General features: G+C 42.5%; 1 protein-coding gene across 1 annotated transcript in view; it reads left to right on the top strand.

Moving 5' to 3' along the window:
• The window catches only part of PITPNC1 (phosphatidylinositol transfer protein cytoplasmic 1), a 136,766-nt gene that overhangs the window by 43,656 nt on the left and 65,324 nt on the right, over positions 1-27,786 (top strand). Inside the window, exon 5 of the mRNA XM_007456806.1 lies at positions 3,509-3,580. Within this exon, the coding sequence (XP_007456868.1) occupies positions 3,509-3,580 (72 nt within the window). The remainder of the gene's footprint in view (positions 1-3,508; positions 3,581-27,786) is intronic.

Genomic DNA, 27,786 nt, shown 5'->3' with positions numbered 1-27,786 from the left:
CTGCACTCTAGAGCCTGCAAGTCACAACTACTGAGCCCGCGTGTGTAGAGCCTGTGCTCCGCAACAAGAGAAGCCACCACACTGAGAAGCTCGTGCACTGCAACAGAGTAGCACCCATTCGCCACAACTAGAGAAAAGCCCGCGTGCAGCAACGAAGACCCAACACAGCCAAAAATAAAATAAAATAATTAATTTTAAAAAAAAAGGAATAAGCAGAAGATTTGCGACAACGGAAGAGAAGGAAGTTGTAGGTGTTTCTGTCACGTGGTCTGTGTCTTCGTTAAACTATGAATCAAAATTATCAACTGTGAGGGAGGAAGAGTGAAACCATGCGCGAGGTCTTGAGAAAGGAAGGGGGTTTAAGATAACCTCCGTGGTGAGATGCAGTAGGGAGCCAGCCAGGGAGAAAGGAAAAAAGCCTTGCTTAACAGTTCAGACTCAACTAGGATTAGAAGGCTGGATTTTTAGGGAAGCTAACCTGCTTGGGGTAAGCAGGAGTTTATCTCAAGATAGATAAAAAGATTCTGGCCAGAAAGATTTTAGTGATAGCACTAAAAATGCCCCGAGCCAGAGATAATTCTGATTTTAACATGAGACAGCACGCACTACAAGGCTCCGAGAACAAACCATCAGCTATCCCAAGGGGATTATCAGTCCCAAACCACTGCTGAAGGAGACAGCACTGACCAGCCTGGAGCTGGCCCGGCTGACCCAGGTCTGCCCACTGCCTTGCGGAAACCAGGTGCACTTCTAGCCTGTCGCGGGGTTGCCGTTCTGACATGAAAATAACCTAAGTCCTTGACTCAAAAATAACAACATCTGTTAACTTGCATAAGAGTTTTGCATTTTGTATTTGGGTTTAATACCCAAATGCTAAAATTCATTTGTTTGACCTTAGTTAAGTGGTTTAGAGATTCAACCGATAAAAACTCCTTGCGGGGTTCCACTCTGACGCACCCAGACCCACCTCCCCACCCTGGACAGCTCTGTTCTCTCGCTACCTTGTACTGTGCACACGTTGGATTTAGCCTCATGAATTATGGGTTAAAAAGGACAAATCAGTTCACCTGAAGCTTGTTATTTTTAAAAGGGTCTCTGCAGGTGTGTGTCCTCAAGTTCACGTGTTGATTGAGAGCTCTGCCGTGGGGCTCTGAGCCGCTCCATCTCTATTCACTATGGGAGGCCCCTCCTTGGAGAACTCCCTGGGTCTGGGTGTGAGGGCAGCAGTTGTGCAGTGAGAGGTTTGAGAGGAGACAGCAAAGAAAGTGTTAATGAATGATCGCAGGGCTTCATTCTCCATAAAGGCAATTACTGGGATTGATTGTTTCCATGTTGCCTTAGTCACGTTCAGCTTGCTTGTTTCACTCAGATTAAGACAGATGAACACCGAATGCACACAGGCATGTGATGTCAGCAGAATTATCAATGGCACATCGAAGGCCTCTGCCTTCTTGCACAGATGCCATTTGGTGGGGCGGGGGGGGCTCTCAGCTGGGCTGAAAGGGGATCACGGTCACGATGGGGTGACCGTATGGGGCGAGGGTGCATGTTGTGGACCTCGGGGTTTTAGATAATGCATTCTCTCTCTTTCCTTCCCGTGCATGGTATAGTGAGGTGGTTTTCCAGCTTAAGCCTGCATCAGCATCCCTGGAGGGCTTGTTAAACACAGATGCCTGGGCTCCATCCCCAGAGTTTCTGATTCACTGGGTCTGGCGTTGGCCCCAAGAATTTGCCTTTCCTCTGAGAAGTTCCAGGGTGCTGCTGCTACAGGTTCAGAGATCCCATGCTGAGAACCAGTGCGGTAGTCATCAAGAGCATGGACTCGGGGACCAGGCCACCAGACTTTCAATCCCAACTCTACTGTTCACTACCTATGTGATGGGCCATTTACTTACCCTCTCTGTGCCTCCGTGTCCTCATCTTTAACACAGGGCTGATGATAATAGTTCCTACTTCATAGGATGGTGACAAGGAATAAAGGAATTAGAACTTGGAAGCTCTTAGACCAGTGCCAGGTATAGAATATGTGCTCTATGTACGTTGGATAAATAAATAAAGGAGCCAACCTCTTGGACTGTGAGCGTATTGGCCCAAGCCTCACTCCTCCAACTCCAGCTCCCAGTGGAGCTGCTAGGTCGTTTTAGCCAGTAGTCTTCAATCCCATCTCTGGTGGTAGAGAAGGTGAATGCCCTGCTCAGTGCCAGCAGGAGGAAGGCTACATCGACATCCATCAAAATCCTCTTCTCGGGCTTCCCTGGTGGCGCAGTGGTTGATAGTCTGCCTGGCGATGCAGGGGACACGGGTTCGTGCCCCGGTCCGGGAAGATCCCACATGCCGCGGAGCGGCTGGGCCCGTAAGCCATGGCCGCTGAGCCTGCGCATCCGGAGCCTGTTGCTCGGCAACGGGAGAGGCCACAACAGTGAGAGGCCTGCGTACCGCAAAAAAAAAAAAATCCTCTTCTCAAGCTACGCTAACCCTTATAGTCTACTGAATACATAGAATGGGCTCAAGGAGACGGGGATGCCAGGATGGTGTGCATTTGGGGTTTTTCTCCCCTGTGACGACAGAAAGAGAGGCCGCCTTTTATGTCAAGTTCAGCTGCAGCCTCATACTGATTTGCTGCCCTCTGTGCAAAGTTGGCTTGATGCCCAGCACTGTTACGTTTTATGCACATGATCTTATTTAACCCTCACAATGTCACTGTTAAGTAATCGTTATTTTACCTGTTTCAATATTGCTGGGGTTCAGACAAGTTCAATGACTTGTCCAAAGTCACATGGCTATCAAGCAATAAATCCAAAACTAAAACCAAGTCTGTCTGACTTCAGTAACTTATAATCTTTTTTTTTTTACACCAAATTCTAGATATTTTATTCAAGAGTAAAAAGACAGAAAACAAACACACACACATTCCACCCTGTGTTAGGCAGAATAACGGCTCCCTAAAGATGTATATGTTCAAATTGCTGGAACCTGAATTAAGACTGCACATGGAATGAAGGTTGCTAATTAACTGACTTTACCTTGGAAAGATTATCTTGGGTCACCTGGGTAGGCCTAAGTAACTTATAATCTTAAAGCTCTATGCTACCGCCTCTAGCTTTATATGAATATGTACATCATGGTTAAGGCTGGTTCTCAGGCATCCAGCAGTGGCATCTACTCCCTGAAGTGAAGCACCCTGGAACTGGAATTGTCTCTGTTCCAGGGGGTTGCTCTTCTAAAGCCTGTGGTCGGACTGATAAAGCATATTCTTTTTGGAAATGTCCTCTTCGGCGACTTGCCTGATTGCTTAGTTATTCTCTCTGACCTGACTCCTGGATCAAATCGTGTTCACGTTGCCAAAAAGGTGGCTTTCCTTGCATACGGACATGGAACTAGTATCTTAACATTTCTGATTGTGGACAGTGCTCGCAACCAAACGGTCAGGAGAGCAACCAGAGGCTAAACTGAAGATGTGAAGAGAGAAAAGACGGTATGTTGATGAAACTTTTCTTTTTTTCCGTAGTGTTCCTTTCTGCCAAAATTCTCCATTCATATAGAAACCAAGTATGAGGACAACAAAGGAAGCAACAACAGCGTGAGTAGCCCCCTTGCCACCCCACCCCATGTCCCACCCCAATCCATACCGCACTCTCCCCTCACGGACTCTGAGAGCCCCTCACAGCTCCTCTGTGGCCAGGGCCAGCAGCACGATCTGTGCCTGGGACCTCAGAGAAGCTCTGGCTTTTCTTCTCATCATTCTGTACTTTCCATGGCCTCTGTGCAGAAATCTCTGTCATCTGGAGTGATTGTCTCTGGGGATCAAGAAGGTTGATGGGGACCTTGGAACTCTAGATCGTTGGATTGACATTTGCTTAGAAGAATGAATGCAATCAGGTGTATGTGTGCACACATACATGTGTACACATATTTTCTGGGCTGTGCATATGTTCACATATTCACACACACACGCACACGAATCCCACCTTAAAAAATCAGCATAACCCTCCAGCAAATGTTTACCTCGTGAGGCATTCTGACTCTCACTAAATTTTAGCCAAGAACTTTGTTTATTAGTATTGCTTAAAATTCACTTCTGACCTGGCTTTTGCCCCACCTCTTTCTGTCGGGGTGATACATTTCTAAATCCCTGTCCCCTTGGGAGTGGATGGTTTGACCTACAAGAACCTCACCCTGACATTGGGTTGTGGGTTCCATCAGGACGCACTGAGGGAAGAACCTGTATTTAGAAGCTGCAGGGCTTCCCTTATTATTTTCTACTTCATTTTCATGTTTTGCATTTGTGGAGAAAGATGGAAATTGAGGCTGTGGCAAAATGAGTAAGAGAGTTCTGACAAGGTGACCCCTTTGGTGCCGTCATTGAGCCAAGGAGATGCAAAACAAGATGCAGGAGGCCAAGGAGATACCTAAGTGCCCAGAAGAACTATCTAAGGTCATAAACGTTGTCAATTTGAAAACCTTTTTATGTGAAAACAGTCATTGAGACAAACTAAGAAACTCTCTAGAAGGGACAGCTTTGGCCAGGCTGACTCTGTTTCTTCATGTTGACATCTTCTAGAAATTTCCTGCCCTTGGCAAGAACAAATTCTTCTAGAAGGTATGGATGTGTTTGTGCAGAGCTCAGGGTGTCCCATTCAAAGTGGAGTCTGCCTGGACAGAGCTTGAGTGGTTCCCAAGAGGAGTCACCCAAGAACTACATTTCGCACCAGCGTGGTGAGGGAGGACACTGGTTCATTCACTCAGTATTCAACAAGAGCACATCCGGCACTCTCTATTTAGATGCGACTGTGTGAGCTGCATGGATGGTGTTAAAAATTCAGACCTGTTTCTCAAACTCCAGGGACTCGTGGTTTAGTTTGGGGGGGGAACCAACATATTAAATGACTAAAAACATTAGCGCGTTAATGGGCGTCCCTTCCTTCGGTGTGAAGAGTCACCACTAGTCAACCCTTGGAATGGAAAGCGCTTGAGGAGTGACATTCCATAATACCCATCTGTTTACAGGGACAGCCATGGCTTGTGCTTGGTCACTGCAGCTTCTTGAACTAAGTTAGGAAACTTGAAGGTTATCAGGGGTCCACAAACTACTTTATTTGTAAGTAAAGTTATTTTGGAACAGAGCTACATTCACTCATCTGTGGATATCTAAGCTGCTTTCATGCTACACCAGCAGAATGAGTACTTACAACAGAGCTCATGTGGTCTGCAAAGGCTAGAATATTTACTACATGGCCCTTTACAGAAAAAAAGTTTGCTAACCCCTGGTCAGAGAGACTCAGAGCAGAACGGCATGCACCACATCTCCAAATTTGACCCCTTGATAGATCCATCCCAGCTGAATGCCTTCTCCAGAGTTCCTGAAACTTTCCAGAGAAGAATGCAACCTGCAAGGGTGCTCTTCCCCCAGTAAGTTCAGGATCCTCAATGGTTAGCATCCCCTGGTGGTGGGTGACCTAACAGAGCCTTTTAGTCCCGTGTCCTTGTCAACAGCCTGAAATCAGAGGTACTTTGCTGGCCAACTGTGTCAAAGCCTCATTGTCTAAAATAGTGTTGCACAGTGTACCTTGAGCCCTTTTTTTCTGATTGGAAAATTAACATGGTTCTTAAAACTTGGAAAACACACACAAAGAAAGCAAAACCAGTAGTAATCCCATACTTCAGAGATAACTGCTGTTAGCATTTTGGTTCATCCTGCAAAGTATTAATGAATTTACTTTTCAGCCAATTTCCCTAAAATTGACTTATACAACATCCTGTTTTTACCATGTCATGAAGTATCCTTCCCAGTAATTTTTAACGGCTGCGCTGCATTCCCTACTTAAATGTACTTGTTTGAACAGTTGACAGTCACTGGATCTTGAAGTGGGCTTGACCATTTTCATGTAGCTGTAGACCATCAGGAAAAGGGTGATAGAGGTCAGACGTGCCTGAATTGCTTTTCCTGGCACAGTCTAAAAAGTAGGGGGTGCGGGGGAGGCAAAGGGGGTTAAAACATCTTTTAATCTTTCTAGACAAATCGCCTTGCTTTCTCTTTTTCTCTATCGCTCTGTCCTGTCTTCACGAATAGTTAAAACCCGCTCCGTTTGTAGAGGTGTGGAATGGATGTGCGGCCTCGCCTTGATCCTTATAGATTGATAGGACCAGCGTAATCTTCTGATATATCCTCAGCTCAGGTCTAATCTAAAAAAACCAAATCACATGGTTATCATTTACTGCCTTGTATCCCTTTTTTTTTTTTTTTTTTTTTTGCGGTATGTGGGCCTCTCACTGTTGTGGCCTCTCCCGTTGCGGAGCACAGGCTCCGGACACGCAGGGCTCACAGGCCCAGCCGCTCCGCGGCATGTGGGACCCTCCCGGACCGGGGCATGAACCCGCGTCCCCTGCATCAGCAGGCGGACTCCCAACCACTGCGCCACCAGGGAAGCCCCTTGTATCCCTTTTTATGGCAAGTGCTAAGGTCTTTTCACTACTCTCCTAGGAATTTAGCTTTGTCACTACTCTTAGGAATTTAAAATACCAGGTTAGTCCCCCTAAAGTCAGGATCCATGCTTAGAGTCAGCACCCTCTACCCACGCCAAAGGCCAGTTCTCTCTGAGACTTAGGCTGGCCTGCAAGAGAAGCACTGAACCCCAGGGCACTTGTGGGCAGTCCATGTCAACACAATTTGCTTCCTCTGGGAGAAGTGCCAGCTATTGTACCCTGTGTTGCCTCCACCTCCACAACTTGCTGGCTCTGAGACTGCCCGGGGGGCCAGCTCCTCATCTCTCTGTCATGGCACCCAACTTGCCCAAGTCCGAGTTCACTGAAGAGGCCCTAAATGTTTTTGCCCAGGCTCTGCCTGGCTCTGATCCAGAAATCCCCAGGTCTTGCTTCTGAGCTATTGGACCAGACAGGCCAGCCCCAGCTTGATTAGACTTCTTTGCCAATTCGTCTTCCTCTAATTTCCATATTCAGCAGCAGCTGTTGGTTACCCAGCTGGTTCAAGCTTGGTCCCCAGAGGCAGAAAAGGAAGACTCCATTGGTTTTCATTCACACTTGTTAATGTTTCCAAATCAGAACTTGAGAAAATATATATTTATGTAATACTATTTCATTAAAAGATCGCTTTGTCCAGGGTTCAAGACTGGAGCCTTAAGCAGATGGCGTGTGCTGGCATATGCTCTTTTTCTGTCCAGGGATGGGTATGGAGTTTCTGGTGGGAGGCAGAATTGCTAAAGAAAGCAGTGCAGTGGTGGATGTTTCTCTGGTCTCATTGCTTTGCCAAATTATTTAATAAACTCAGGCCATTTCTTTGCATTTTCTGGGTATATAGTCTTATCATTCAGCTACCATCCTTCATACTGCTATCTGCACCCTATTTCCTTCCCTACCTGCCAAAACTTTAATGAAATGGATGACGATAAGAAGCAGTAATTAAATTGAAAGACGCTAGTGATAATCATATTGATTACTGATCAAATAGAGTACATGCTGTTATCCTATTATCAATTACCACCTAAGTCATCTTTTTACATGACCCAGTATCTAGTGTAAAAATATAAAAATTGGGGTATCTAGATTTAAATATCTTCTCCTCCTTGTTAAAATAAAACTAGTATATTTGTGATTGAGAAAACCTGTAAACTGTGATGACATTAACCAGGACACAATGGGGAAGTTGTCTTAAATTGAGGCCCATTTGTTTTATGCACATACGGATGAGAATTATTTAGGCCTTAATTAGTGCTGAGGAGGATGGCACCATGCCAAAAAGTAAGGCTCTGTTGTTTGTCCAAGGCCATAAATCTAGACCTGGGAGAGTCAGTGCTTATCATTGGAGTGTCGGCTGCTGCCAGGTTACTGTCGTTCATTGTGGTTGATGGGGGGCAGCCTTGCGTCCACTTCCTCTTCCAAACAAAGCAGGTACCACTTAAAAGCAGTGGTTCTCAGCCTTGGCTGCACATTGGACTCATCTGAGAAGCTTTAACAATGGCTCCTGCTTGGGTTCCACCCACCCTGGGATTCTGATTTAATTGGTCCGGGGTGCAGACTGGTCTAGGGCAGTGCTTCTGACACTATCCCTCTAGGAACACAGAATTCTCCAATCGGAAGTGTGTGGACTTTTTTTTTTTTAGTAAAAACATGTATGCATTTAGCTACAACATTTGAAATTAAATTGCAGGTATCATGCCACTTTGCACCTAAATACTTCAGCACGTATCTCCTATGAACAAAAGTTTTCTCTTGCATAATAATAATGCCGTATCACATCCAAGAAATGTAATATTGATAGAATAATATTATTCAATGTAAGTCCATGTCAAAATTTCTCAAATTATCTCCAAAACATCCTAGCTATTTGTGTTGATACAGGATTCAATCAAGAATCGTGGATTTCATTTGATTCTCTCCTCTTTTTAGTCTCTTTTAATCTAGATTCTAGAATAGTACCTTTGGCCTTTTCTTCTTAATGATAATGATATTTTTGAAGAGTCCAGGTCAGTTGTCTTGTTTACAATCTGGATTTGTCTGATTGTTTCCTCGCGATTAGATTCATAATAAACATCTTTGGCAAGAATACTACAGAAGTAATGTTGTTTACTTCCCATTGTGTCACATCAGGAGGTTCACATGCCATTGCCCTGTTACTGGTGATGCTAAATTTGATCACTTATTTAAGGTGGTGTCTTCTAGAACTCTTCATTGCAAAGGTGCATTTTTCCTTTGAAATTAATAAGTAATTTGCAGAGTAATCGGGAATGAGCATATTTAACAAGCTCTTATGGTTATTCTTTTTTTAAATTTTTATTGGAGTATAGTTGCTTTACAACGTTGTATTCGTTTCTTGCTGTACAGCAAAGTGATTCAGTTATACGTATACATATATCTGCTCTTTTTTGGATTTCCTTCCCATTTAGGTCACCACAGATCATTGAGTAGGGTTCCCTGTGCTAAACAGTAGGTTCGCATTAGTTATCTATCTTATACTTAGTAGTGTATATATGTCAATCCCAATCTCCCAGTTTGTCCCACCTCCCCCTTCCCCCCTTGGTAACCGTAAGTTTGTTCTCTACATCTGTGACTCTCTTTCTGCTTTGTCAATAAGTTCATCTGTACCATTTTTCTAGATTCCACATAGAAGTGTGTGGCCTTTTAGAGTCTACCCTCCAGTCAAACCTGATATGTTCTTTTTGGAGGGCATAAGATATGCCATCCCCACCCCATCTGAGGATCTAGACCATTGATTCTCAGTCATGGCTGCATATTAAAGTGACGCGGGAAGCTTTAGACGCGCTGATGCCACCGCCCCACTCCCCAGGATTCTGATTTCATTTGTCTGGGATTGGGGTCCAGTCACTGGGATTTGTAGAGCTCCCCCAGGGGAACCTAAGAGCCATCAAGGCTGAGAACTACAGATTTAAAGGAAATATTAAGTGCTATTTAAAACCAACAGTGAATACTTAGGAAATCAGGTTCTCCAAATTTCTTCACTTCTTCATACCCTTGCAAACAGAACAGTTTACAAAAAGCATATTTATAACCACCACCACCCCACACACACAGTAAAGGGGCCGGGGGGCACTGTATTTCTTCTCATTAGCCATTATTCCTCAGCAATGAAACTTCTCTGATCAGATGGAAAGAATGTCCAGTTTAGTTCCTGGAAGCATGAGGCTCTGTCCTTCACAGAGCTGTCCTTGGAAATTGCCTAGAAGTTTTTGGTTTTTTTTTTTATAGAGATGTATTTATTTTATTTATTTATTTGTGGCTGCGTTGGGTCTTTGTTGCTGCGCACAGGCTTTCTCTAGTTGCGGCGAGTGGGGCTACTCTTCGTTGCGGGACGCAGGCTTCTCATTGCGGTGGACTCTCTTGTTGCGGAGCATGGGCTCTAGGTGCGCAGGCTTCAGGAGTTGTGGCGCACGGGCTTAGTTGCTCCGCGGCATGTGGGATCCTCCCGGACCAGGGCTCGAACCCGTGTCCCCTGCATTGGCAGGCAGATTCTTAACCACTGCGTCACCAGGGAAGTCCCCAAGTTTGGGGAATTTATTTAGTTTCTAGTTCAGCTATGTCATAATGAAAAAACACAAAGTTGTTCTTTGCGAAACAAAAAGATATGTATTGAAGCCCCAGATCTATGACTTAAGCAATGGAGTCTTGGCTTCTTCATCAAGAAAATAGAATAAACAATGCTTGCATCACAGTGTGGAGGATTCGTCCAGGTTAATTTACCTGGAAGCACTTCATAAACTGTAAAGTGCTATACAAATATTAGGCATTGCTTCAGTTATGGTCCTATCTTGGGATTAACTACGTTACAGATGATTTTCTGATGAGACTCTGCTTTTGTCTGAATTGTCAATTAACCATTTCTTGTCGACAAATTTTGAGTACCTACTATGTGCCAGGCATTGTAAGAGGCAATGAGGATACAGCAATAAGACACACAAGGTCTCCACTACTCATGGAATGGGGGAAAGCACATAATAAGCAAGTAAACAAAGGATTCCAGTTGTAGGAAGTGCTAAGAAGGCAATAAATAGGATGGAGGGGAGCTCAGCTAGAAGCCATGTGGTCAGGAAATGCCTCTCAGAAGAGGTGACAAATCCATGTGAGACCCGAGGCTGGGAGGGGCCGACCCTCTGAAGGGTCGTCCAGGCAAGGGGACTGTTGTAAGCTGTTTGTGTCCCCCCAAAATTCATATTGGAGTACCTGAGACTATAACTGTGTTAGGCTTTTAAAGAGGTGATTAAGTTAAAAGGAGGCCGTTAGGGTGGGCCCTAATCCAATCTGACTGTTATCCTTCAAAGAAGAGGAAACATGAGGATGACCATGTGAGGACGCAGCAGAAAGCTGGCCATACTAGACCAAGGAGAGAGGTCTCAGAAGAAACTAAACCTGCCAACACCTTGATCTTGGACTTCCAGCCTCCAGAACTCTGAGAAAATAGAATTGTGTTGTTTAAGCCACTCCATCTGTGGTATTTTGTTATAGCAACCCTAGCACACTAATACAGGTACAAGGAGGGCAAAGCCCCAAGCCCCTGTTGCAGCCTGGCATAATCCAGGAACTGTCAGAAAACCAGCAAGCCAGAGCACTAGGAATGAAGCAGACTGGTAGGAAATGAGATGGAGAAAGTAACAGAAGCCAGATCATGTAAAACCTATGAGGCTGTAGCTAGAGGTTGGATTTCAACACAGTGGGAAGTTATGCAAGGATTTTAAACAAAGGAGAGACATGATATTTAGGGTTGTTGTTTTTTTTTAATAAATTTTTTAGTTTGGAATTGTCTTAAATTTACACTCATGTTGCAAAGATGGTGCAGAGAGTTCTCATATACCCTTTACCCAGCTTCCCCTAAATGTTAACATCTTATATAACCATGAATCATTTTTCAAAACTACAGACTTGATTCAGATTTCACCAGTTTTCCCACTAATGTCCTTTTTCTGTTCCAGCATCCAGTTTAGGATGCCATATTACAGTGTGTGATTTATGTTTTTCAACGTTTGTTCTGGCCATTCTGTGGAGGGTGGTGGGAGGACGGCAGGGATAGAAGCAGGGATTTCAGTTGGCAGCAAGTGCAAGAATCCAGACCTAAGATGATGGTGGCTTGGGCTGGAGAGACGGCAGTGGATAAAGATAGGTATATTTTGGAAACAGACTGACTTTCTTTGGGGGTTGATGCATCAGATGGGGGCAAAGTAAGGATGACCTCAGGATTTCTAGCTTTGTCTTTGGACCCTGAGTGGGTGGTAGGGAACAGTGCAGGAGAAGCAGGAAGTCAAGTGCCCCAGCAGGGACACAATCAGTTTGAGATACCAATGAGACTTCCAAGTGGAAATGGTAGGTAAGGAGTTGGATATATGAATCTGGAGTTCAGAGAGAGGTGTAAGGTCAGATAGAAACAAGTGAGGTTATTTAGGAAGAGGAGTGACAGAAAAAGGAAAGTTCTGGTTGCTCCAGGATGGAGAGCACCCTGGCCCTGAGAAGGACTTTCCCATGGCTTTCAGTCCAGCTTCTGACTATTTTCTTTTCTCCTTGGTTAAGACCAAGTCATTTTCAGTCACTGAGTTGTGCTTGATTTTAGGGGATTAGGTTATCTCATTTAGTCAACTACATAGGTCCACCTGAGAAATCTAGTTTCTTCCCCTGGATGGGTGTCTTCTTTGGATGAATTGAGGAAACACTTCAGTATTGTGACTTGGCTCAATTTGAGTTGCCTTTGGAGAGGGGCCCAAAAGAGTTATCCTCCTGACCACAAATAGCTCCCACTGGAAGTTACCAACTGACAAAGAGGGAATTTCACCATCTAAGGAGAGCTCCATTTATTGAGGATTTGTTATTGCAATAGTCATCATGACGTTCATTTCATTTAGTGTTAGTATTTGTATTGATGTTAAAATCAAGAGGGCAGTATGGATGGATGTAGGGTAAAATCGTTTATTTACACATTTCAAAATGTACTAAAATTAATTTGTAAAGCAGGGGAGCCCATGAGAACTGTAGAATCCATATTTACGAGCCTCTCAAGCTGATTATCCTTTCCTTAAATGGCTTCTAATTGAGGATTACAGAAAGGAAAAGGCATTTGCTTTATTTTTAGGCATGATGTCTGATGTCTTCAACTTAACCTTAGATTATTATAACCAGCCACCTACAAAATCTGCAGTTTTCTCTATTAAGTCATCAGTACATGCTGAAAAGAAGTTTGCACAAAACACCCCCATTTGCAGTTTTGAAGGATTATTATCCATTTTGGTACATGAAGTGGAAAAGTCAGTGTCCTTACTCAGTCTGTGTCTAATAGTATCATTTTGAGGACAATGGAAAACAGATAATATTTCATTCCTTAAGATGTTGCCTTTGCTCTTTGTGGTACAGTTTGCCATCTGAGAGCTAGATGTAAAAAAAAAACAAGCGTGTGGGCAAAAAGTGCATCTATCCAGCATGAGGACTAGCTCTCTAATTGAGGAGAATCACGATGCAGGTTATCTCTGCCTTCAGGGAAGCTAGAGCTTATTCGTAGTAGTCATTATTATTAATAGATATAGCTCAAAGTAGTATTCGCTTTCTGTGTAGGCCTGGCTCACTGGTGCTCTGGTAAATCTAAAAAAGACCTGACTGTGCTGACCAGTTAGTACTAAGGGTTGAGAAGACAGTTAACCAAACTGGTCAAAAGCAGCAACATCAAAGGGACAAGGCTGAATCCATGGTTAGGAAACCAGTGGACAGAGCCAGAAAAGCAATACCAAGTGTCAAGGTCTAGGTGACCATTTTACAGCTACCATAGTAATAATTGATTCAAGCACGAGTCACCAATGGATGCTAAAACCATTGAGTGAAACAGTATTTGGGAACAGGAATTCACACTGCCTCAAAGTATCACCCCAGAGATTATTTATTAATTATGAACAGTGGAGAAATCTAGTGGATGCCGTCAAGTAAGCAAATTTTACATTGCCAATAATAGGACAGAATGACATAATGTGCCTCCCATTGTGATACAGTGAGGACACAATGTCACAAATCATAATATGGATTATCCTTGCCAAAAATATTTAACCTGAATCCAATCAGGAGGAAGCAATCAGACAAATCCAAACTGAGGGACACTCCACAAAGCAGCTAGCCAAAAATCCTCAAAAAAGAATGTGTCATCAAAGACCAAAAACCAAAACAAACCAAAAACCTGCGGACTGCCCTAGATTAAAGGAGTCTAAAGTAATTTGACAAGTGAATTTAACACCTAATCCTTGTTTAGATTCTGGATTAAGAAAAGGGGTGGACTCGTGCAGGACACAGAAAAGATATTATGAGACAATTGGGAAATGAATCTGGACCATATATTACATAATAGTGTGGTATAGTATTGAGTCAGTATTAAATTTCTTGCCTGTGATTATTATATTGTAGATATATAGGAGAATGTCCTTGTTCTTAGAAATACATGCTGACATATTTAGGAAGGAAGTACCATGCAATATACTTTTACTCTCGTATGGTTCAGCCAAAAAAATTTATATGTGTATGTTTTTCCTTCTTTAAAAAAGTCTTGGGCTTGCGCCTGGTGGCGCAGTGGTTGAGAGTCCATCTGCCGATGCAGGGGACACAGGTTCGTGCCCCGGTCCGGGAAGATCCCACGTGCCGCGGAGCGGCTGGGCCCGTGAGCCATGGCCGCTGAGCCTGCGCGTCCGGAGCACAGACCTACTAGAGAATGGACTTGAGGATATGGGGAGGGGGAAGGGTAAGCTGTGACAAAGTGAGAGAGTGGCATGGACATATATACACTACCAAATGTAAAATAGCTAGCTAGTGGGAAGCAGCCACATAGCACAGGGAAATCAGCTCGGTGCTTTGTGACCACCTAGAGGGGTGAGATAGGGAGGGTGGGAGGGACATGTAAGAGGGAGGAGATATAGGGATATATGTATATGTATAGCTGATTCACTTTGTTATAAAGCAGAAACTAACACACCATTGTAAAACAATTATACTCCAATAAAGATGTTAATAAATAAATAAATAAAACGTAAAAAAAAAAACAAAAACAACATATTGTTGGGACTTCCCTGGTGGCGCAGTGGTTAAGAATCCGCCTGCCAATGCAGGGGACAGGGGTTCGAGCCCTGGTCCGGGACGATCCCACATGCCGTGGTGCAGCTAAGCCTGTGTGCCACAACTGCTGAGCCTGTGCTTTAGAGCCCGTGAGCCACAACTACTGAAGCCCACCCACCTAGGGCCTGTGGTCCACAACAACAGAAGCCACCGCAGTGAGAAGCCTGCGCACTGCAATGAAGAATAGTCCCCGCTTGTCACAACTAGAGAAAGACCACATGCAGCAACAAAGACCCAACACAGCCGAATATAAATTAATTAATTATTTAAAATATATTGTTTATGGATACATTTACATATTGTACAAAATATAAAGTTTATGAAAATATGGACCAGATTTAGAAAAAATTTATGATAGCTGTCAGCCTGGAATAGAAAGGAAAAGGATTTTAACTTTAAATGTGAAACTTTCTTTGAAGAAAGAAAGAAAGAAAAGGAGGGGCAGAATCAGAATCAAATATGGCAAACCATTTACATGGGTTCATTTTGAGCGGTGCGTAGTGACTCTTTATTATATGATCCTTGGTATTCTTCTGGCTATTGGTCTTGTGTTTTTTTTTTTAATTTTATTGAAGTATAGTTGATTTACAATGTTGTGTTAATTTCTGCTGTAAAGCAAATTGATTCAGTTATACACGTATATATTCTTTTTCATATTCTTTTCCATTATGGTTTATCGGAGGATTTAAAATTTTTTTTTGAATTTTATTTTATTTATTTGTTTATTCAGCAGGTTCTTATTAAATAGTTATCTATTTTATACATGTTAGTGTATATATGTCAATCCCAATCTCCCAATTCATCACACCACCACCACCCCACCCGCTGCTTTCCCCCTTTGGTGTCCATATGTTTGTTCTCTACATCTGTGTCTCTATTTCTGCCCTGCACACCGGTTCATCTTTGCCATTTTTCTAGGTTCCACATATATGCGTTAATATACGATATTTGTTTTTCTCTTTCTGATTTACCTCACTCTGTATGACAGTCCCTAGATCCATCCACGTCTCTACAAATGACTCAATTTCGTTCCTTTTTATGGCTGAGTAATATTCCAGTGTATATATGTACCACATGTTTATCCATTCATCTGTCGATGGGCATTTAGGTTGCTTCCATGACCTGGCTATTGTAAATAGTGCTGCAATGAACATTGGGGTGCATGTGTCTTTTTGAATTATGGTTTTCTCTGCGTATATGCCCAGTAGTGGGATTTCTGGGTCATATGGTAATTCTATTTTTAGTTTTGTAAGGAACCTCCATACTGTTCTCCATAGTGGCTGTATCAATTTACATTCCCACCAACAGTGCAAGAGGGCTCCCTTTTCTCCACACCCTCTCCAGCATTTGTTGTTTGTAGATTTTCTGATGATGCCCATTCTAACTGGTGTGAGGTGATACCTCACTGTAGTTTTGATTTGCATTTCTCTAATAATTAGTGATGTTGAGCAGCTTTTCATGTGCTTCTTGGCCATCTGTATGTCTTCTTTGGAGAAATGTCTATTTAAGTCTTCTGCCCATTTTTGGATTGGGTTGTTTGTTTTTTTAATATTGAGCTGCATGAGCTGTTTATATATTTTGGAGATTAATCCTTTGTCCGTTGATTCGTTTGCAGATATTTTCTCCCATTCTGAGGGTTGTCTTTTCGTCTTCTTTGTAGTTTCCTTTGCTTTGCAAAAGCTTTCAAGTTTCATCAGGTCCCAGTTGTTTATTTTTGTTTTTATTTCCATTACTCTAGGAGGTGGATCAAAAAAGATCTTACTGTGATTTATGTCAAAGAGTGTTCTTCCTATGTTTTCTTCTAAGAGTTTTGTAGTGTCCGGTCTTACATATAGGTCTCTAATCCATTTTGAGTTTATTTTTGTGTATGGTGTTAGGGAGTGTTCTAATTTCATTCTTCTACATGTAGCTGTCCAGTTTTCCCAGCACCACTTATTGAAGGGGCTGTCTTGTCTCCATTGAGTATCCTTGCCTCCTTTGTCATAAATTAGTTGACCGTAGGTGCATGGGTTTATCTCTAGGCTTTCTATCCTGTTCCATTGATCTATATTTCTGTTTTTGTGCCAGTACCATATTGTCTTGATTACTGTAGCTTTGTAGTATAGTCTGAAGGCAGGGAGTCTGATTCCTCCAGCTCCGTTTTTTTCCCTCAGTCTTTTTCTTCCCAAAGACTGCTTTGGCGGGACTTCCCTGGTGGAGCAGTGGTTAAGAATCTGCCTGCCAATGCAGGGGAAATGGGTTCAAGCCCTGGTCCGGGAAGATCCGACATGCCACAGAGCAGCTAAGCCCGTACGCCACAACTACTGAACCTGCGCTCTAGAGCCTGCGAGCCACAACTACTGAGCCCACGCGCCACAACTAGTGAAGCCCGCCAACCTAGAGCCTGTGCTCCGCAACAAGAGAAGGCACTGCAATGAGAAGCCCGCGCACCGCAACGAAAAGTAGCCCCCCACTCACTGCAACTAGAGAAAGCCCACGCACAGCAACGAAGACCTAATGCAGACAAAAATAAATAAATAAAATAAATAAAAGATTTTTTAAAAAAAGACTGCTTTGGCTATTTGGGGTTTTTTGTGTCTCCATACAAATTTTATGATTTTTTGTTCTAGTTCTGTAAAAAATGCCACTGGTAATTTGATAGGGATTGCATTGAATCTGTAGATTGCTTTGAGTAGTATAGTTGTTTTCACAATATTGATTCTTCCAATCCAAGAACATGGTATATCTCTCCGTTTGTGTCACCTTTGATTTCTTTCATGTGTCTTATAGTTTTTGGAGTACAGGTCTTTTACCTCCTTAGGTAGGTTTATTCCTAGGTATTTTATTCTTTTTGTTGAAATGGTGAATAGGATTGTTTCCTTAATTTCTCTTTCTGATCTTTCGTTGTTAGTGTGTAGGAATGCAAGAAATTTCTATGCATTAATTTTCTATCCTGCAACCTTACCAAATTCATTGATTAGCTCTAGTAGTTTTCTGGTGGCATCTTTAGGATTCTCTATGTATAGTATCAGGTCGTCTGCAAACGGTGACAGTTTTCCTTCTTTTTTTCCCATTTGTATTCCTTTTATTTCTTTTTCTTCTCTGATTGCCGTGGCTAGGACTTCCAAAACTTGTGTTGAATAATAGTGGCAAGAGTGGACATCCTTGTCTTGTTTCTGATCTTAGAGGAAATGCTTTCAGTTTTTCACCATTGAGAATGATGTTGGCTGTGAGTTTGTTGTATATGGCCTTTATTATGTTGAGGTAGGTTCCCTCTATGCCCACTTTCTGGAGAGTTTTTATCATAAATGGGTGTTGAATTTTGTCAAAAGCTTTTTCTGCATCTATTGAGATGATCTTATGGTTTTTATTCTTCAGTTTGTTAATATGGTGTATCACATTGATTGATTTGCATATATTGAAGAATCCTTGCATTCCTGGGATAAATCCCACTTGATCATGGTGTATGATCCTTTTAATGTGTTGTTGGATGCTGTTTGCTAGTATTTTGTTGAGGACTTTTGCATCTATATTCATCAGTGATATTGGTCTGTAATTTTCTTTCTTTGTAGTACCTTTGTCTGGTTTTGGTATCAGGGTGATGGTGGCCTCATAGAATGAGTTTGGGAGTGTTCCTTCCTCTGCAATTTTTTGGAAGAGTTTGAGAAGGATGGGTGTTAGCTCTTCTCTAAATGTTTGATAGAATTCACCTGTGAAGCCATCTGGTCCTGGACTTTTGTTTGTTGGAAGATTTTTAATCACAGTTTCAATTTCATTACTTGTAATTGATCTGTTCATATTTTCTGTTTCTTCCTGGTTCAGTCTTGGAAGGTTATACCTTTCTAAGAATTTGTCCATTTCTTCCAGGTTGTCCATTTTATTGGCATAGAGTTGCTTGTAGTAGTCTCTTAGGATGCTTTGTATTTCTGCGGTGTCTGTTGTAACTTCTCCTTTTTCATTTCTAATTTTATTGATTTGAGTCCTCTCCCTCTTTTTCTTGATGAGTCTGGCTAATGGTTTATCAATTTTGTTTATCTTCTCAAAGAACCAGCTTTTAGTTTTATTGATCTTTGCTATTGTTTTCTTTGTTTCTATTTCATTTATTTCTGCTCTGATCTTTATGATTTCTTTCCTTCTGCTAACTTTGGGTTTTGTTTGTTCTTCTTTCTCTAGTTCCTTTAGGTGTAAGGTTAGATTGTTTATTTGAGATTTTTCTTGTTTCTTGAGGTAGGCTTGTATAGCTATAAACTTCCCTCTTAGAACTGCTTTTGCTGCATCCCATAGGTTTTGGATCGTCGTGTTTTCATTGTCATTTGTCTCTAGGTATTTTTTGATTTCCTCTTTGATTTCTTCAGTGATCTCTTGGTTATTTAGTAACGTATTGTTTAGCCTCCATGTGTTTGTGTTTTTTACGTTTTTTTCCCTGTAATTCATTTCTAATCTCATAGCGTTGTGGTCAGAAAAGATGCTTGATATGATTTCAATTTTCTTAAATTTACTGAGGCTTGATTTGTGACCCAAGATGTGATCTATCCTGGAGAATGTTCCATGCGCACTTGAGAAGAAAGTGTAATCTGCTGTTTTTGGATGGAATGTCCTATAAATATCAATTAAATCTATCTGGTCTATTGTGTCATTTAAAGCTTCTGTTTCCTTATTTATTTTCATTTTGGATGATCTGTCCATTGGTGTAAGTGAGGTGTTAAAGTCCCCCACTATTATTGTGTTACTGTCGATTTCCTCTTTTATAGCTGTTAGCAGTTGCCTTATGTATTGAGGTGCTCCTATGTTGGGTGCATATATATTTATAATTGTTATATCTTCTTCTTGGATTGATCCCTTGATCATTATGTAGTGTCCTTCCTTGTCTCTTGTAACATTCTTTATTTTAAAGTCTATTTTATCTGATATGAGTATTGCTACTCCAGCTTTCTTTTGATTTCCATTTGCATGGAATATCTTTTTCCATCCCCTCACTTTCAGTCTGTATGTGTCCCTAGGTCTGAAGTGGGTCTCTTGTAGACAGCATATATATGGGTCTTGTTTTTGTATCCATTCAGCCAGTCTGTGTCTTTTGGTTGGAGCATTTAATCCATTTACATTTAAGGTAATTATCGATATGTATGTTCCTATTACCATTTTCTTAATTGTTAGGGGTTTGTTTTTGTAGGTCCTTTTCTTCTCTTGTGTTTCCCACTTAAAGAAGTTCCTTTAGCATTTGTTGTAGAGCTGGTTTGGTGGTGCTGACTTCTTTTAGCTTTTGCTTGTCTGTAAAGCTTTTGGTTTCTCTGTCGAATCTGAATGAGATCCTTGCCAGGTAGAGTAATCTTGGTTGTAGTTTATTCCCTTTCATCACTTTAAAAATATCATGCCACTCCCTTCTGGCTTACACGGTTTCTGCCGAGAAATCAGCTGTTAACCTTATAGGAGTTCCCTTGTGTGTTATTTGTTGTTTTTCCCTTGTTGCTTTCAATAATTTTTCTTTGTGCTTAATTTTTGTCAGTTTGATTACGGTGTGTCTTGGCGTGTTTCTCCTTGGTTTTATCCTACCTGGGACTCTGTGCTTCCTGGACTTGGGTGACTATTTCCTTTCCCACATTAGGGAAGTTTTCGACTATAATCTCTTCAAATATTTTCTCTGGTCCTTTCTCTCTCGCTTCTCCTTATGGGACCCCTGTAATGCGAATGTCGTTGCGTTTAATGTTGTCCCAGAGGTCTCTTAGGCTGTCTTCATTTCTTTTCCTTCTTTTCTCTTTATTCTGTTCTGCAGCAGTGAATTCCACCATCTGTCTTCCAGGTCATTTATCCATTCTTCTGCCTCAGTTATTCTGCTATTGATTCCTTCTAGTGTATTTTTCTTTCAGTTATTGTATTGTCCATCTCTGTTTGTTTGTTCTTTAATTCTTCTAGGTCTTTGTTATACATTTCTTGCATCTTCTCGATCTTTGCCTCCATTTTTTTTCCGAGGTCCTGCATCATCTTCACTGTCATTATTCTGAATTCTTTTTCTGGAAGATTGCCTATCTCCACTTCATTTAGTTGTTTTTCTGGGGTTTTATCTTGTTTCTTCATCTGGTACAAAGTCCTGTGCGTTTTCATTTTGTCTATCTTTCTGTGAATGTGGTTTTCCTTCCACAGGCTGTAGAATTGTAATTCTTCATGCTTCTGCTGTCTGCCCTCTGGTGGATGAGGCAATCTCAGAGGCTTGTGCAAGCTTCCTGATGGGAGGGACTGGTGGTGGGTAGAGCTGGGTGTTGCTCTGGTGGGCAGAACTCAGTAACACTTTAATCTGCTTGTCTGCTGATGGGTAGGGCTGGGTTCCCTCTCTGTTGGTTGTTTGGCCTGAGGCAACCCAGCACTGGAGCCTACACGCTCTTTGGTGGGGCTAATGGCGGACTCTAGGAGGGCTCAGCCAAGGATTACTTCCCAGAACTTCTGCTGCCAGTGTCCTTGTCCCCACAGTGAGCCACAGCCACCCACCCACCTCTGCAGGAGACCCTCCAACACTAGCAGGTAGGTCTGGTTCAGTCTCCTGTGGGGTCACTGCTCCTTGCCCCAGGTCCCGATGCACACACTACTCTGTGTGTGCCCTCCAAGAGTGGAGTCTCTGTTTCTCCCAGTCCTGTCAAAGTCCTGCAGTAAAATCCCAGTAGCCTTCAAAATCTGATTCTCTAGGAATTCCTCCTCCCGTTGCCGGACCCCCAGGTTGGGAAGCCTGACGTGAGGCTCAGAACCTTCACTCCAGTGGGTGGACTTCTGTGGTATAAGTGTTCTCCAGTTTGTGAGTCACCCACCCAGCAGTTATGGGATTTGACTTTATTGTGATCGCGCCCCTCCTCCCATCTCAGTGCGGCTTCTCCTTTGTCTTTGGATGGGGGGTATCTTTTTTGGTGAGTTCCAGTGTCTTCCTGTCGATGATTATTCAGCAGCTAGTTGTGATTCCTGTGCTCTCGCAAGAGGGAGTGAGCACACCTCCCTCTACTCCTCCATCTTGAACCAACCTCTATCATAGGATATTGAATATAGTTCCCTGGATGTCAGTCTTTTGAGGTTTGAAAAAAATATTCATCCAACTCTTCTGTTCCATGAGACTCAAACCTCTTCTATTTTCTGTAATCCATCCTCAGTTCCTGTCACTTTGCAGTTGCTTCCCAAATATTTGGCTTTTTCTTTCCCCCTCAGAAGAGACCTAATTACTGTGGGAAAACAGTGCACTTCACTTAAAAAAAAAAAAAAAAAAAAAAAAAAGGCACAGCTTTCCTGTTTATTTACCTAGAGCTTTGTGTTTATGTTTGTTGAGCCCAGTTGTTGGTAGCTCAGTGAATGGATTGCTTAAAACAGATGGTGACCGACAACCTTTGGGTCTTGGAGCCATTTGAATGAGGACACTTTAGGAACCTGCCAAAAGCTCGCAGCTGGCCAGGCCCATTTAGCAGGATAATGTACTAGATTCAGAGAACTCACTGGCTTTGAACCAAACAGGGTCCAAAGCAGAGCTCTGGAGCTCAGCGATAATGGGACTTCATTGTCCTGAACTTCCCCAGCAGTGAAAAGGGGAAAACAATGCCCACCTCAGAGGATGATTGGGAGGATTCAGTGAGAGGATGCATGTCAAATACTCCATAACAGTTGTTCTTTTCTTCTCTCTAACTTCAGTTATGCTTCATGGAAACCACTTCAGAGTTAGACCCTTGGCAAGTACAAGATCTGCAAGTGGGGAAATTAATCAGGTTACTTCTTTTGGAGTGAAGGTGCTAAGTTCTCACATTTCCAAAGCCTGTAGTCCCTACTCCTTTTCTACCATCCAGGAAGGGGCATCCTCAGACATAAGATGGGAAGTCACATGTTTCTGCGAACTTTTGAGTTCACTTTTCCAAGGTGAAGGAGGGGAGTGGTCCCTGGCCAGAGCCCTGGACCTGCAACCTGTTGGCCTCCTGCCTGGAAGTTCTGGTTTCAGAACCCATCCTTCCTTGGCTCTCAGTCACCTGGAGGGGATCCTGACTGGCACATCTTGACCCCAAGAGGTGACAAGCCACCTGTCCTACTGCTCCAAAGTAGTCATCAACAGCATAGAGGCTGAATGGTGAAGAGGTGAAGGCTGCAGGCACTGGAGTCAGACCAATTGGGTTTGATTCCTGGGTCAGCCACTTAGCAGCTAGTTAAGCATGTTATTCACCTCTTAGTACCCCTGTAAATGGATATAATAATAGTCCCTACTTACCAGGTACTTGTGAAGATTAAATGTGTTAATCATGAAAAGCACTCAGAACAGTGCGTGGTCCACCCAGTTGTACTCAACGTGTTATTGTTATTGGTGTTCCCATATTTCATCAAGTCCAAGGTGGCCATTGTTTTCAATCTTTAACAGCCCTAAAAATGAAACGTGTGTTAGTCGATGGCATCGTGCAGTGATCAGTGGCAACATTTTTCTTTTTTGGTGGTATAACTGGCAGTGTCTTGGGTTCAATGAATTGAGCGTGAGACCTCCTTCTGCACAGGATGTTGAGACATCTGAATAGTGAACTTAAGCCCAGAAGATTGTGTGCATATGAAGTGTGAACACTGTTCCGGATTCTGTTGAAGAGGAGTCATTGAATAAATAAGCTCTTCAGTCATCCAGGCCTGGAAGGTTGTTTAACTTTTTCCAGGGCACTGATCCGCTTCCTCATGTTGCAAAGGACTTGATAGATGTCTGAAAAAGGATGACTTGAATCTTCCCACTTTTAGATTCAGAGCCTTCATCTTTATAAAATGAATTTCTCTCTAAAATCCCTGGATGTCTTCTATCTGATTAACACCTCCAAGGACAAAAGTCTCCACTAGTATTTTAGTCTTTAAAAAAAAAAAAAAAAAAAAGTGAGGCAAGGGGATGATGATAGCTGACCTTACAGAAAAGAAGTTAATGATTTCCAATGGACATGGTTTCAAAGCAATTTTTTCCTTTTGATGCACTGAAAGCATTGCTTCCATCTGCTCCTCTGCTTGTACACAGACTCTGTATTTGAACCAAGCAGCGTGTCAGCTGTTGCCCACCAAATTCTGTACTTGATCTTCTGAGACGGATAGTAATTCTGTCTGAACAATACTAAGCTATTAAATCAAATTTAAATCACATTTCCCCACTAATACCTATTGAAAACCTGTTTATAGTCCATCAGGCTTTACAGCCTTTTGGTACATAAACTTAGTAAATAAAAACTTGCTGGAGCTGCATCTGAAAATCTTTCATCTTGTTTCCAGCCCTTTAAGGAGACAGTCATAAATACCTTTGGAATATGCAGACCATTATGTGGAGTAATAATTTTCTTTGGCTATGCCAATCAGATTATTAATAAATAGATGTTGAGAAGCATCAACTAAATGCCATCATGGAGTAGATACTCAGGGGTGAAACCAAATAATTGACTTTTTGGTGCCGAAGTGTTTTATTATCACTCATACCTAGGTTCAAAGGAAATCAGAAATCTGTCATGAGTTTGAGTTTGTTATTAACTCAACTTCACCTTGGTTGGCACGTCAAAACCAGAGTGAAGTATTGAAATAAAATATGAAGCATGTTGGGGAAGAACCTCAGCAATGAAGGACACTGGAAAGAATGATTTTTCTAGTAACTTAATTTTGATCTATGGGTGAAGCCTTGTTTTCAGCACCCAGCTAAATTTGCTTAGAACCATCTGGGTCTCTTGAAATAGATGATGTTAAACCAGCTACACCAGTTGCACACATGGTATGCCTTTGTTGAATCTTTTTGTAACAGTTTGAAATAGAAAACATTACTTTAAAATAAAAAGTAGTTTCATGTGATACCCAGGGTGACTTAATATTCTGCTTTGGCTAAGAGTTCGTATCATTGCATTGCTTCTTCTATCTAAGATTTCTAAGATACATACACACACACACACACACACACACACACACACACACACACACACAGATATATATTTTGAGGGGCGCACTGTGAGGCTTGTGGGATCTTAGTTCCCTGACCAGGGACTGAACCCGCACCCTCAGCAGTGAAAGCGCAGAGTCCTAACCACTAGACCGCCAGGGAATTCCCAAGATTTCTAAGATTTTATTCAAAAAATCTTACTGTTGGGAAAAACATTCTTTCTTATACAATTAAGGATAAAAATTAGTTACTCCCTCTGGGTAGAGATTTTTGAGAGTTATGTTTTTGTGCCAGATTTGTTGTCTAGCTGCCCTGAAAACTGCCTCCTAGCACACACTTTGTAAGTTTGCACCATGGGGTGTTGAGGAACAGAATGTACAATGGGTGACACTTATCGTTACTCAGTGTACAAACAGGAATGTCCAATGTAAAGGACTTTTCCAACTCTGTTTGCTTTATCTTGTACCAAGCCAGTGCCCCTACAGATAACAGGTGTTTGTTACACTGGACAAAGTCAAAAAGTGGTTCTTTGGTCAAAAGATTCAGGGACTTTAACAGGTTTCTCCTGCTGCCAAGTTGTCGGAAGAGTCCGACAGTGTCTCAAGGGCAGTGAGCACCAGCGTTGAGAGATGGAGGGGTTGTAACCATTTTCAACAGACCTAGATTTACTTGTGTTGTTCCCAATCATTATTCTAAACTGACAAGGATGTAAAGTCTTCTGGTTTAAAGACTGTTCCCTTGGGTGTTCCTTATTCCCTAGAGCTGCAGTAAATTCTTATGTTTTAAACATTCTTCCCCCTGGATTCTCCTTACCCCCTTGGATCAGTTTTAAGAATGATAATGAATGTTCTGAACCAAATAATTGATATAAACCACCTATCCCAGTTCCGACCAGTAATAGAGGTTTAGTAAATACCAATTCTCTTCATTGATCCCTTTGTCGTAACTTCCCAGTGGGAATCTGAGAAGTCCTTTATTTTGCATTGAAAGGCGAGGATGATCTCAATAATGCATTAATTCATTATACAGGAAATGTTTGTCGAGCATCTGTTTTGTACCAGGAGTTGTCAGTTTGGGGAGGCAAGTACTGTCATTGCAGCATGATGTGATAGGTATTCCAGAGAACACAGGGTGGAGGACGAGACTGAAAAGAAAGGCAGGGTGATCATGCAAAGAGGGACTAGCTGAGAAAACAGGAGACTTGCAGTAGATCAGATGAGAGAGAATGCAGCCCAAAATTTAAAGCACTGACAGAAGAAATGGGAGAGGATTAAATAGGAAGAGAGAGGAACATCTGTGCCTAATTGGATCTGGGAATGGGTTGGGACGACTGGCCCAGGGGTCTGGGATGATTCAGGGTTTTGTCATGGATTGGTGGTAGTGCCACCAACTAAGACAAGGAATTGTTTTAAAGTGCTTTAGGAGAGGTTGATGAGTCCCGTTTTGGTCCAACTGAGTTTGAAGTGCTTATGGAAAATTTAGTGAAAATAACCAGTAAGAAATTGGACCTATAAATCCAAAGCTGAGACCTAGAGATATAGATTTGAAAGTCATGAAGCAAAGGTAGTTTGAAGCCATAGGAACAGAGGATATTTACCCAAAGGATATGTGAGCAGTAAAGAGAGAAGAGGGGTAAGAATGGAGCTTGTGGGAGTTTTGACGTTTAAGGGGAAGGAAATGGAAGAGGATCCCATAAAGATGGATGAGAAACGGGACCCTTCAGAGGTTATGAGGAGAATTGGGAAGCTAGGAAGTTACAAAAGCCCAGGAAAGAGAGAATGCCAAGAAAGAAAGTGTCACCAATCACAGTAGCAACAGAGTTCAAGAAGATAGAACTTACAGGTCATGTGAGATTGAACAATAAGGAGGTCATTGGTGACCTTTATGAAAACGAGTGAAATGATAGTGGCGGAACCCAGCTTGCATTGTACCAAAGAGGAATTCTGAGATGGTTGGCTCTGAAAGGAAGAGAAGAAATTGAATCAGAATGGGACTCAGGGTTGAGGTGAGAAGCCTATGGAAGACTTCCCATCTTGGTGGAAAACAAGTTCATGTTCAAATGCCTCTCCTCTGCTCCAAACAGTTAGCAATAACAGATAAAATACAAAAAGAGAAAACAAAATGATATAGCTAGAGTTGTGGAAACAGGACAGAAACTCAGGAGGATTGGGACGCATGGAGTGGCTGGTCTGTGAGTCTGGGGGCAGGTGTTTGTGGGTCTTATGAGGCAATGGAAATAAAAGTGTTTCATGCAAAACAAGGGACCAGGGCTTCCCTGGTGGCGCAGTGGTTGACAGTCTGCCTGCTGATGCAGGGGACGCGGGTTTGTGCCCCGGTCCGGGAAGATCCCACATGCCGCGGAGCAGCTGGGCCCAGGAGCCGTGGCCGCTGAGCCTGCGCGTCCGGAGCCTGTTGTGCTCTGCGGCGGGAGAGGCCACAGCGGTGAGAGGCCCGCGTACCGCAAAAAAACAAAACAAAACAAAACAAAAAAAACAAGGGACCAGAGCCAGGTTCAGTGTTTGAAGAGGCTGAAAGCATCTCCATTGGTAAAAGGAAACTGAAAGCATCTTCTATGACCGTTGCCTGGGCCACGGCTTAAATGACCCGGTTTTGGGGCTTCCCTGGTGGCGCAGTGGTTGAGAGTCCGCCTGCCGATACAGCGGACATGGGTTCGTGCCCCGGTCCGGGAGGAACCCACTTGCTGCAGAGCGGCTGGGCCTGTGAGCCATGGCCGCTGAGCCTGCGCGTCCGGAGCCTGTGCTCCGCAACGGGAGAGGCCACAGCAGTGAGAGGCCCGCGTACTGAAAAAAAAAAAAAAAAAAAGAAAAGAAAACACAAATTGAATGCAAATGAAAAAACTTTATAGATGGATCTGATTAAAATAGTATGTTTGTGCTTCTTGAAGGGGGAAATAAGGAAATCATGTCCATTTTAAAAGAATGAGGGAATTCCCTGGCAGTCCTTTGGTTAGGACTCCACGCTTTCACTACCAAGAGCCCCAGTTCAATCCTGGTTGGGGAACTAAGATCCTGCAAGCTGCGCATGGCACAGGCAAAAAAATTAAAAATAAAATAAAAGAATGAGAAATTAAGAAACAAAACAAACAAAAAGAAGTGACTGAGGATTTGAAAAAGAAGCGATTGGAAATTTGGGAACCCAGTTGCTCAAATGAAAGACTCCATAGATAAGACAAACTCTAGATGCAACTAAAGAGATAATTAGTAAATTGGAAGGTAGTATTGAAGAATAGAACTCAGTTTATAGCACAGAAGCATAAAGAATTTTTAAAAATAAATAGCTGGGGCTTCCCTGGTGGCGTA

Source organism: Lipotes vexillifer, unplaced genomic scaffold, assembly GCF_000442215.2.
Source record: "Lipotes vexillifer unplaced genomic scaffold, Lipotes_vexillifer_v1.1 scaffold299, whole genome shotgun sequence".
In the NCBI taxonomy this organism is placed as follows: Eukaryota; Metazoa; Chordata; class Mammalia; order Artiodactyla; family Lipotidae; genus Lipotes; species Lipotes vexillifer.
This window is presented reverse-complemented; position numbering and strand designations above follow the sequence as displayed.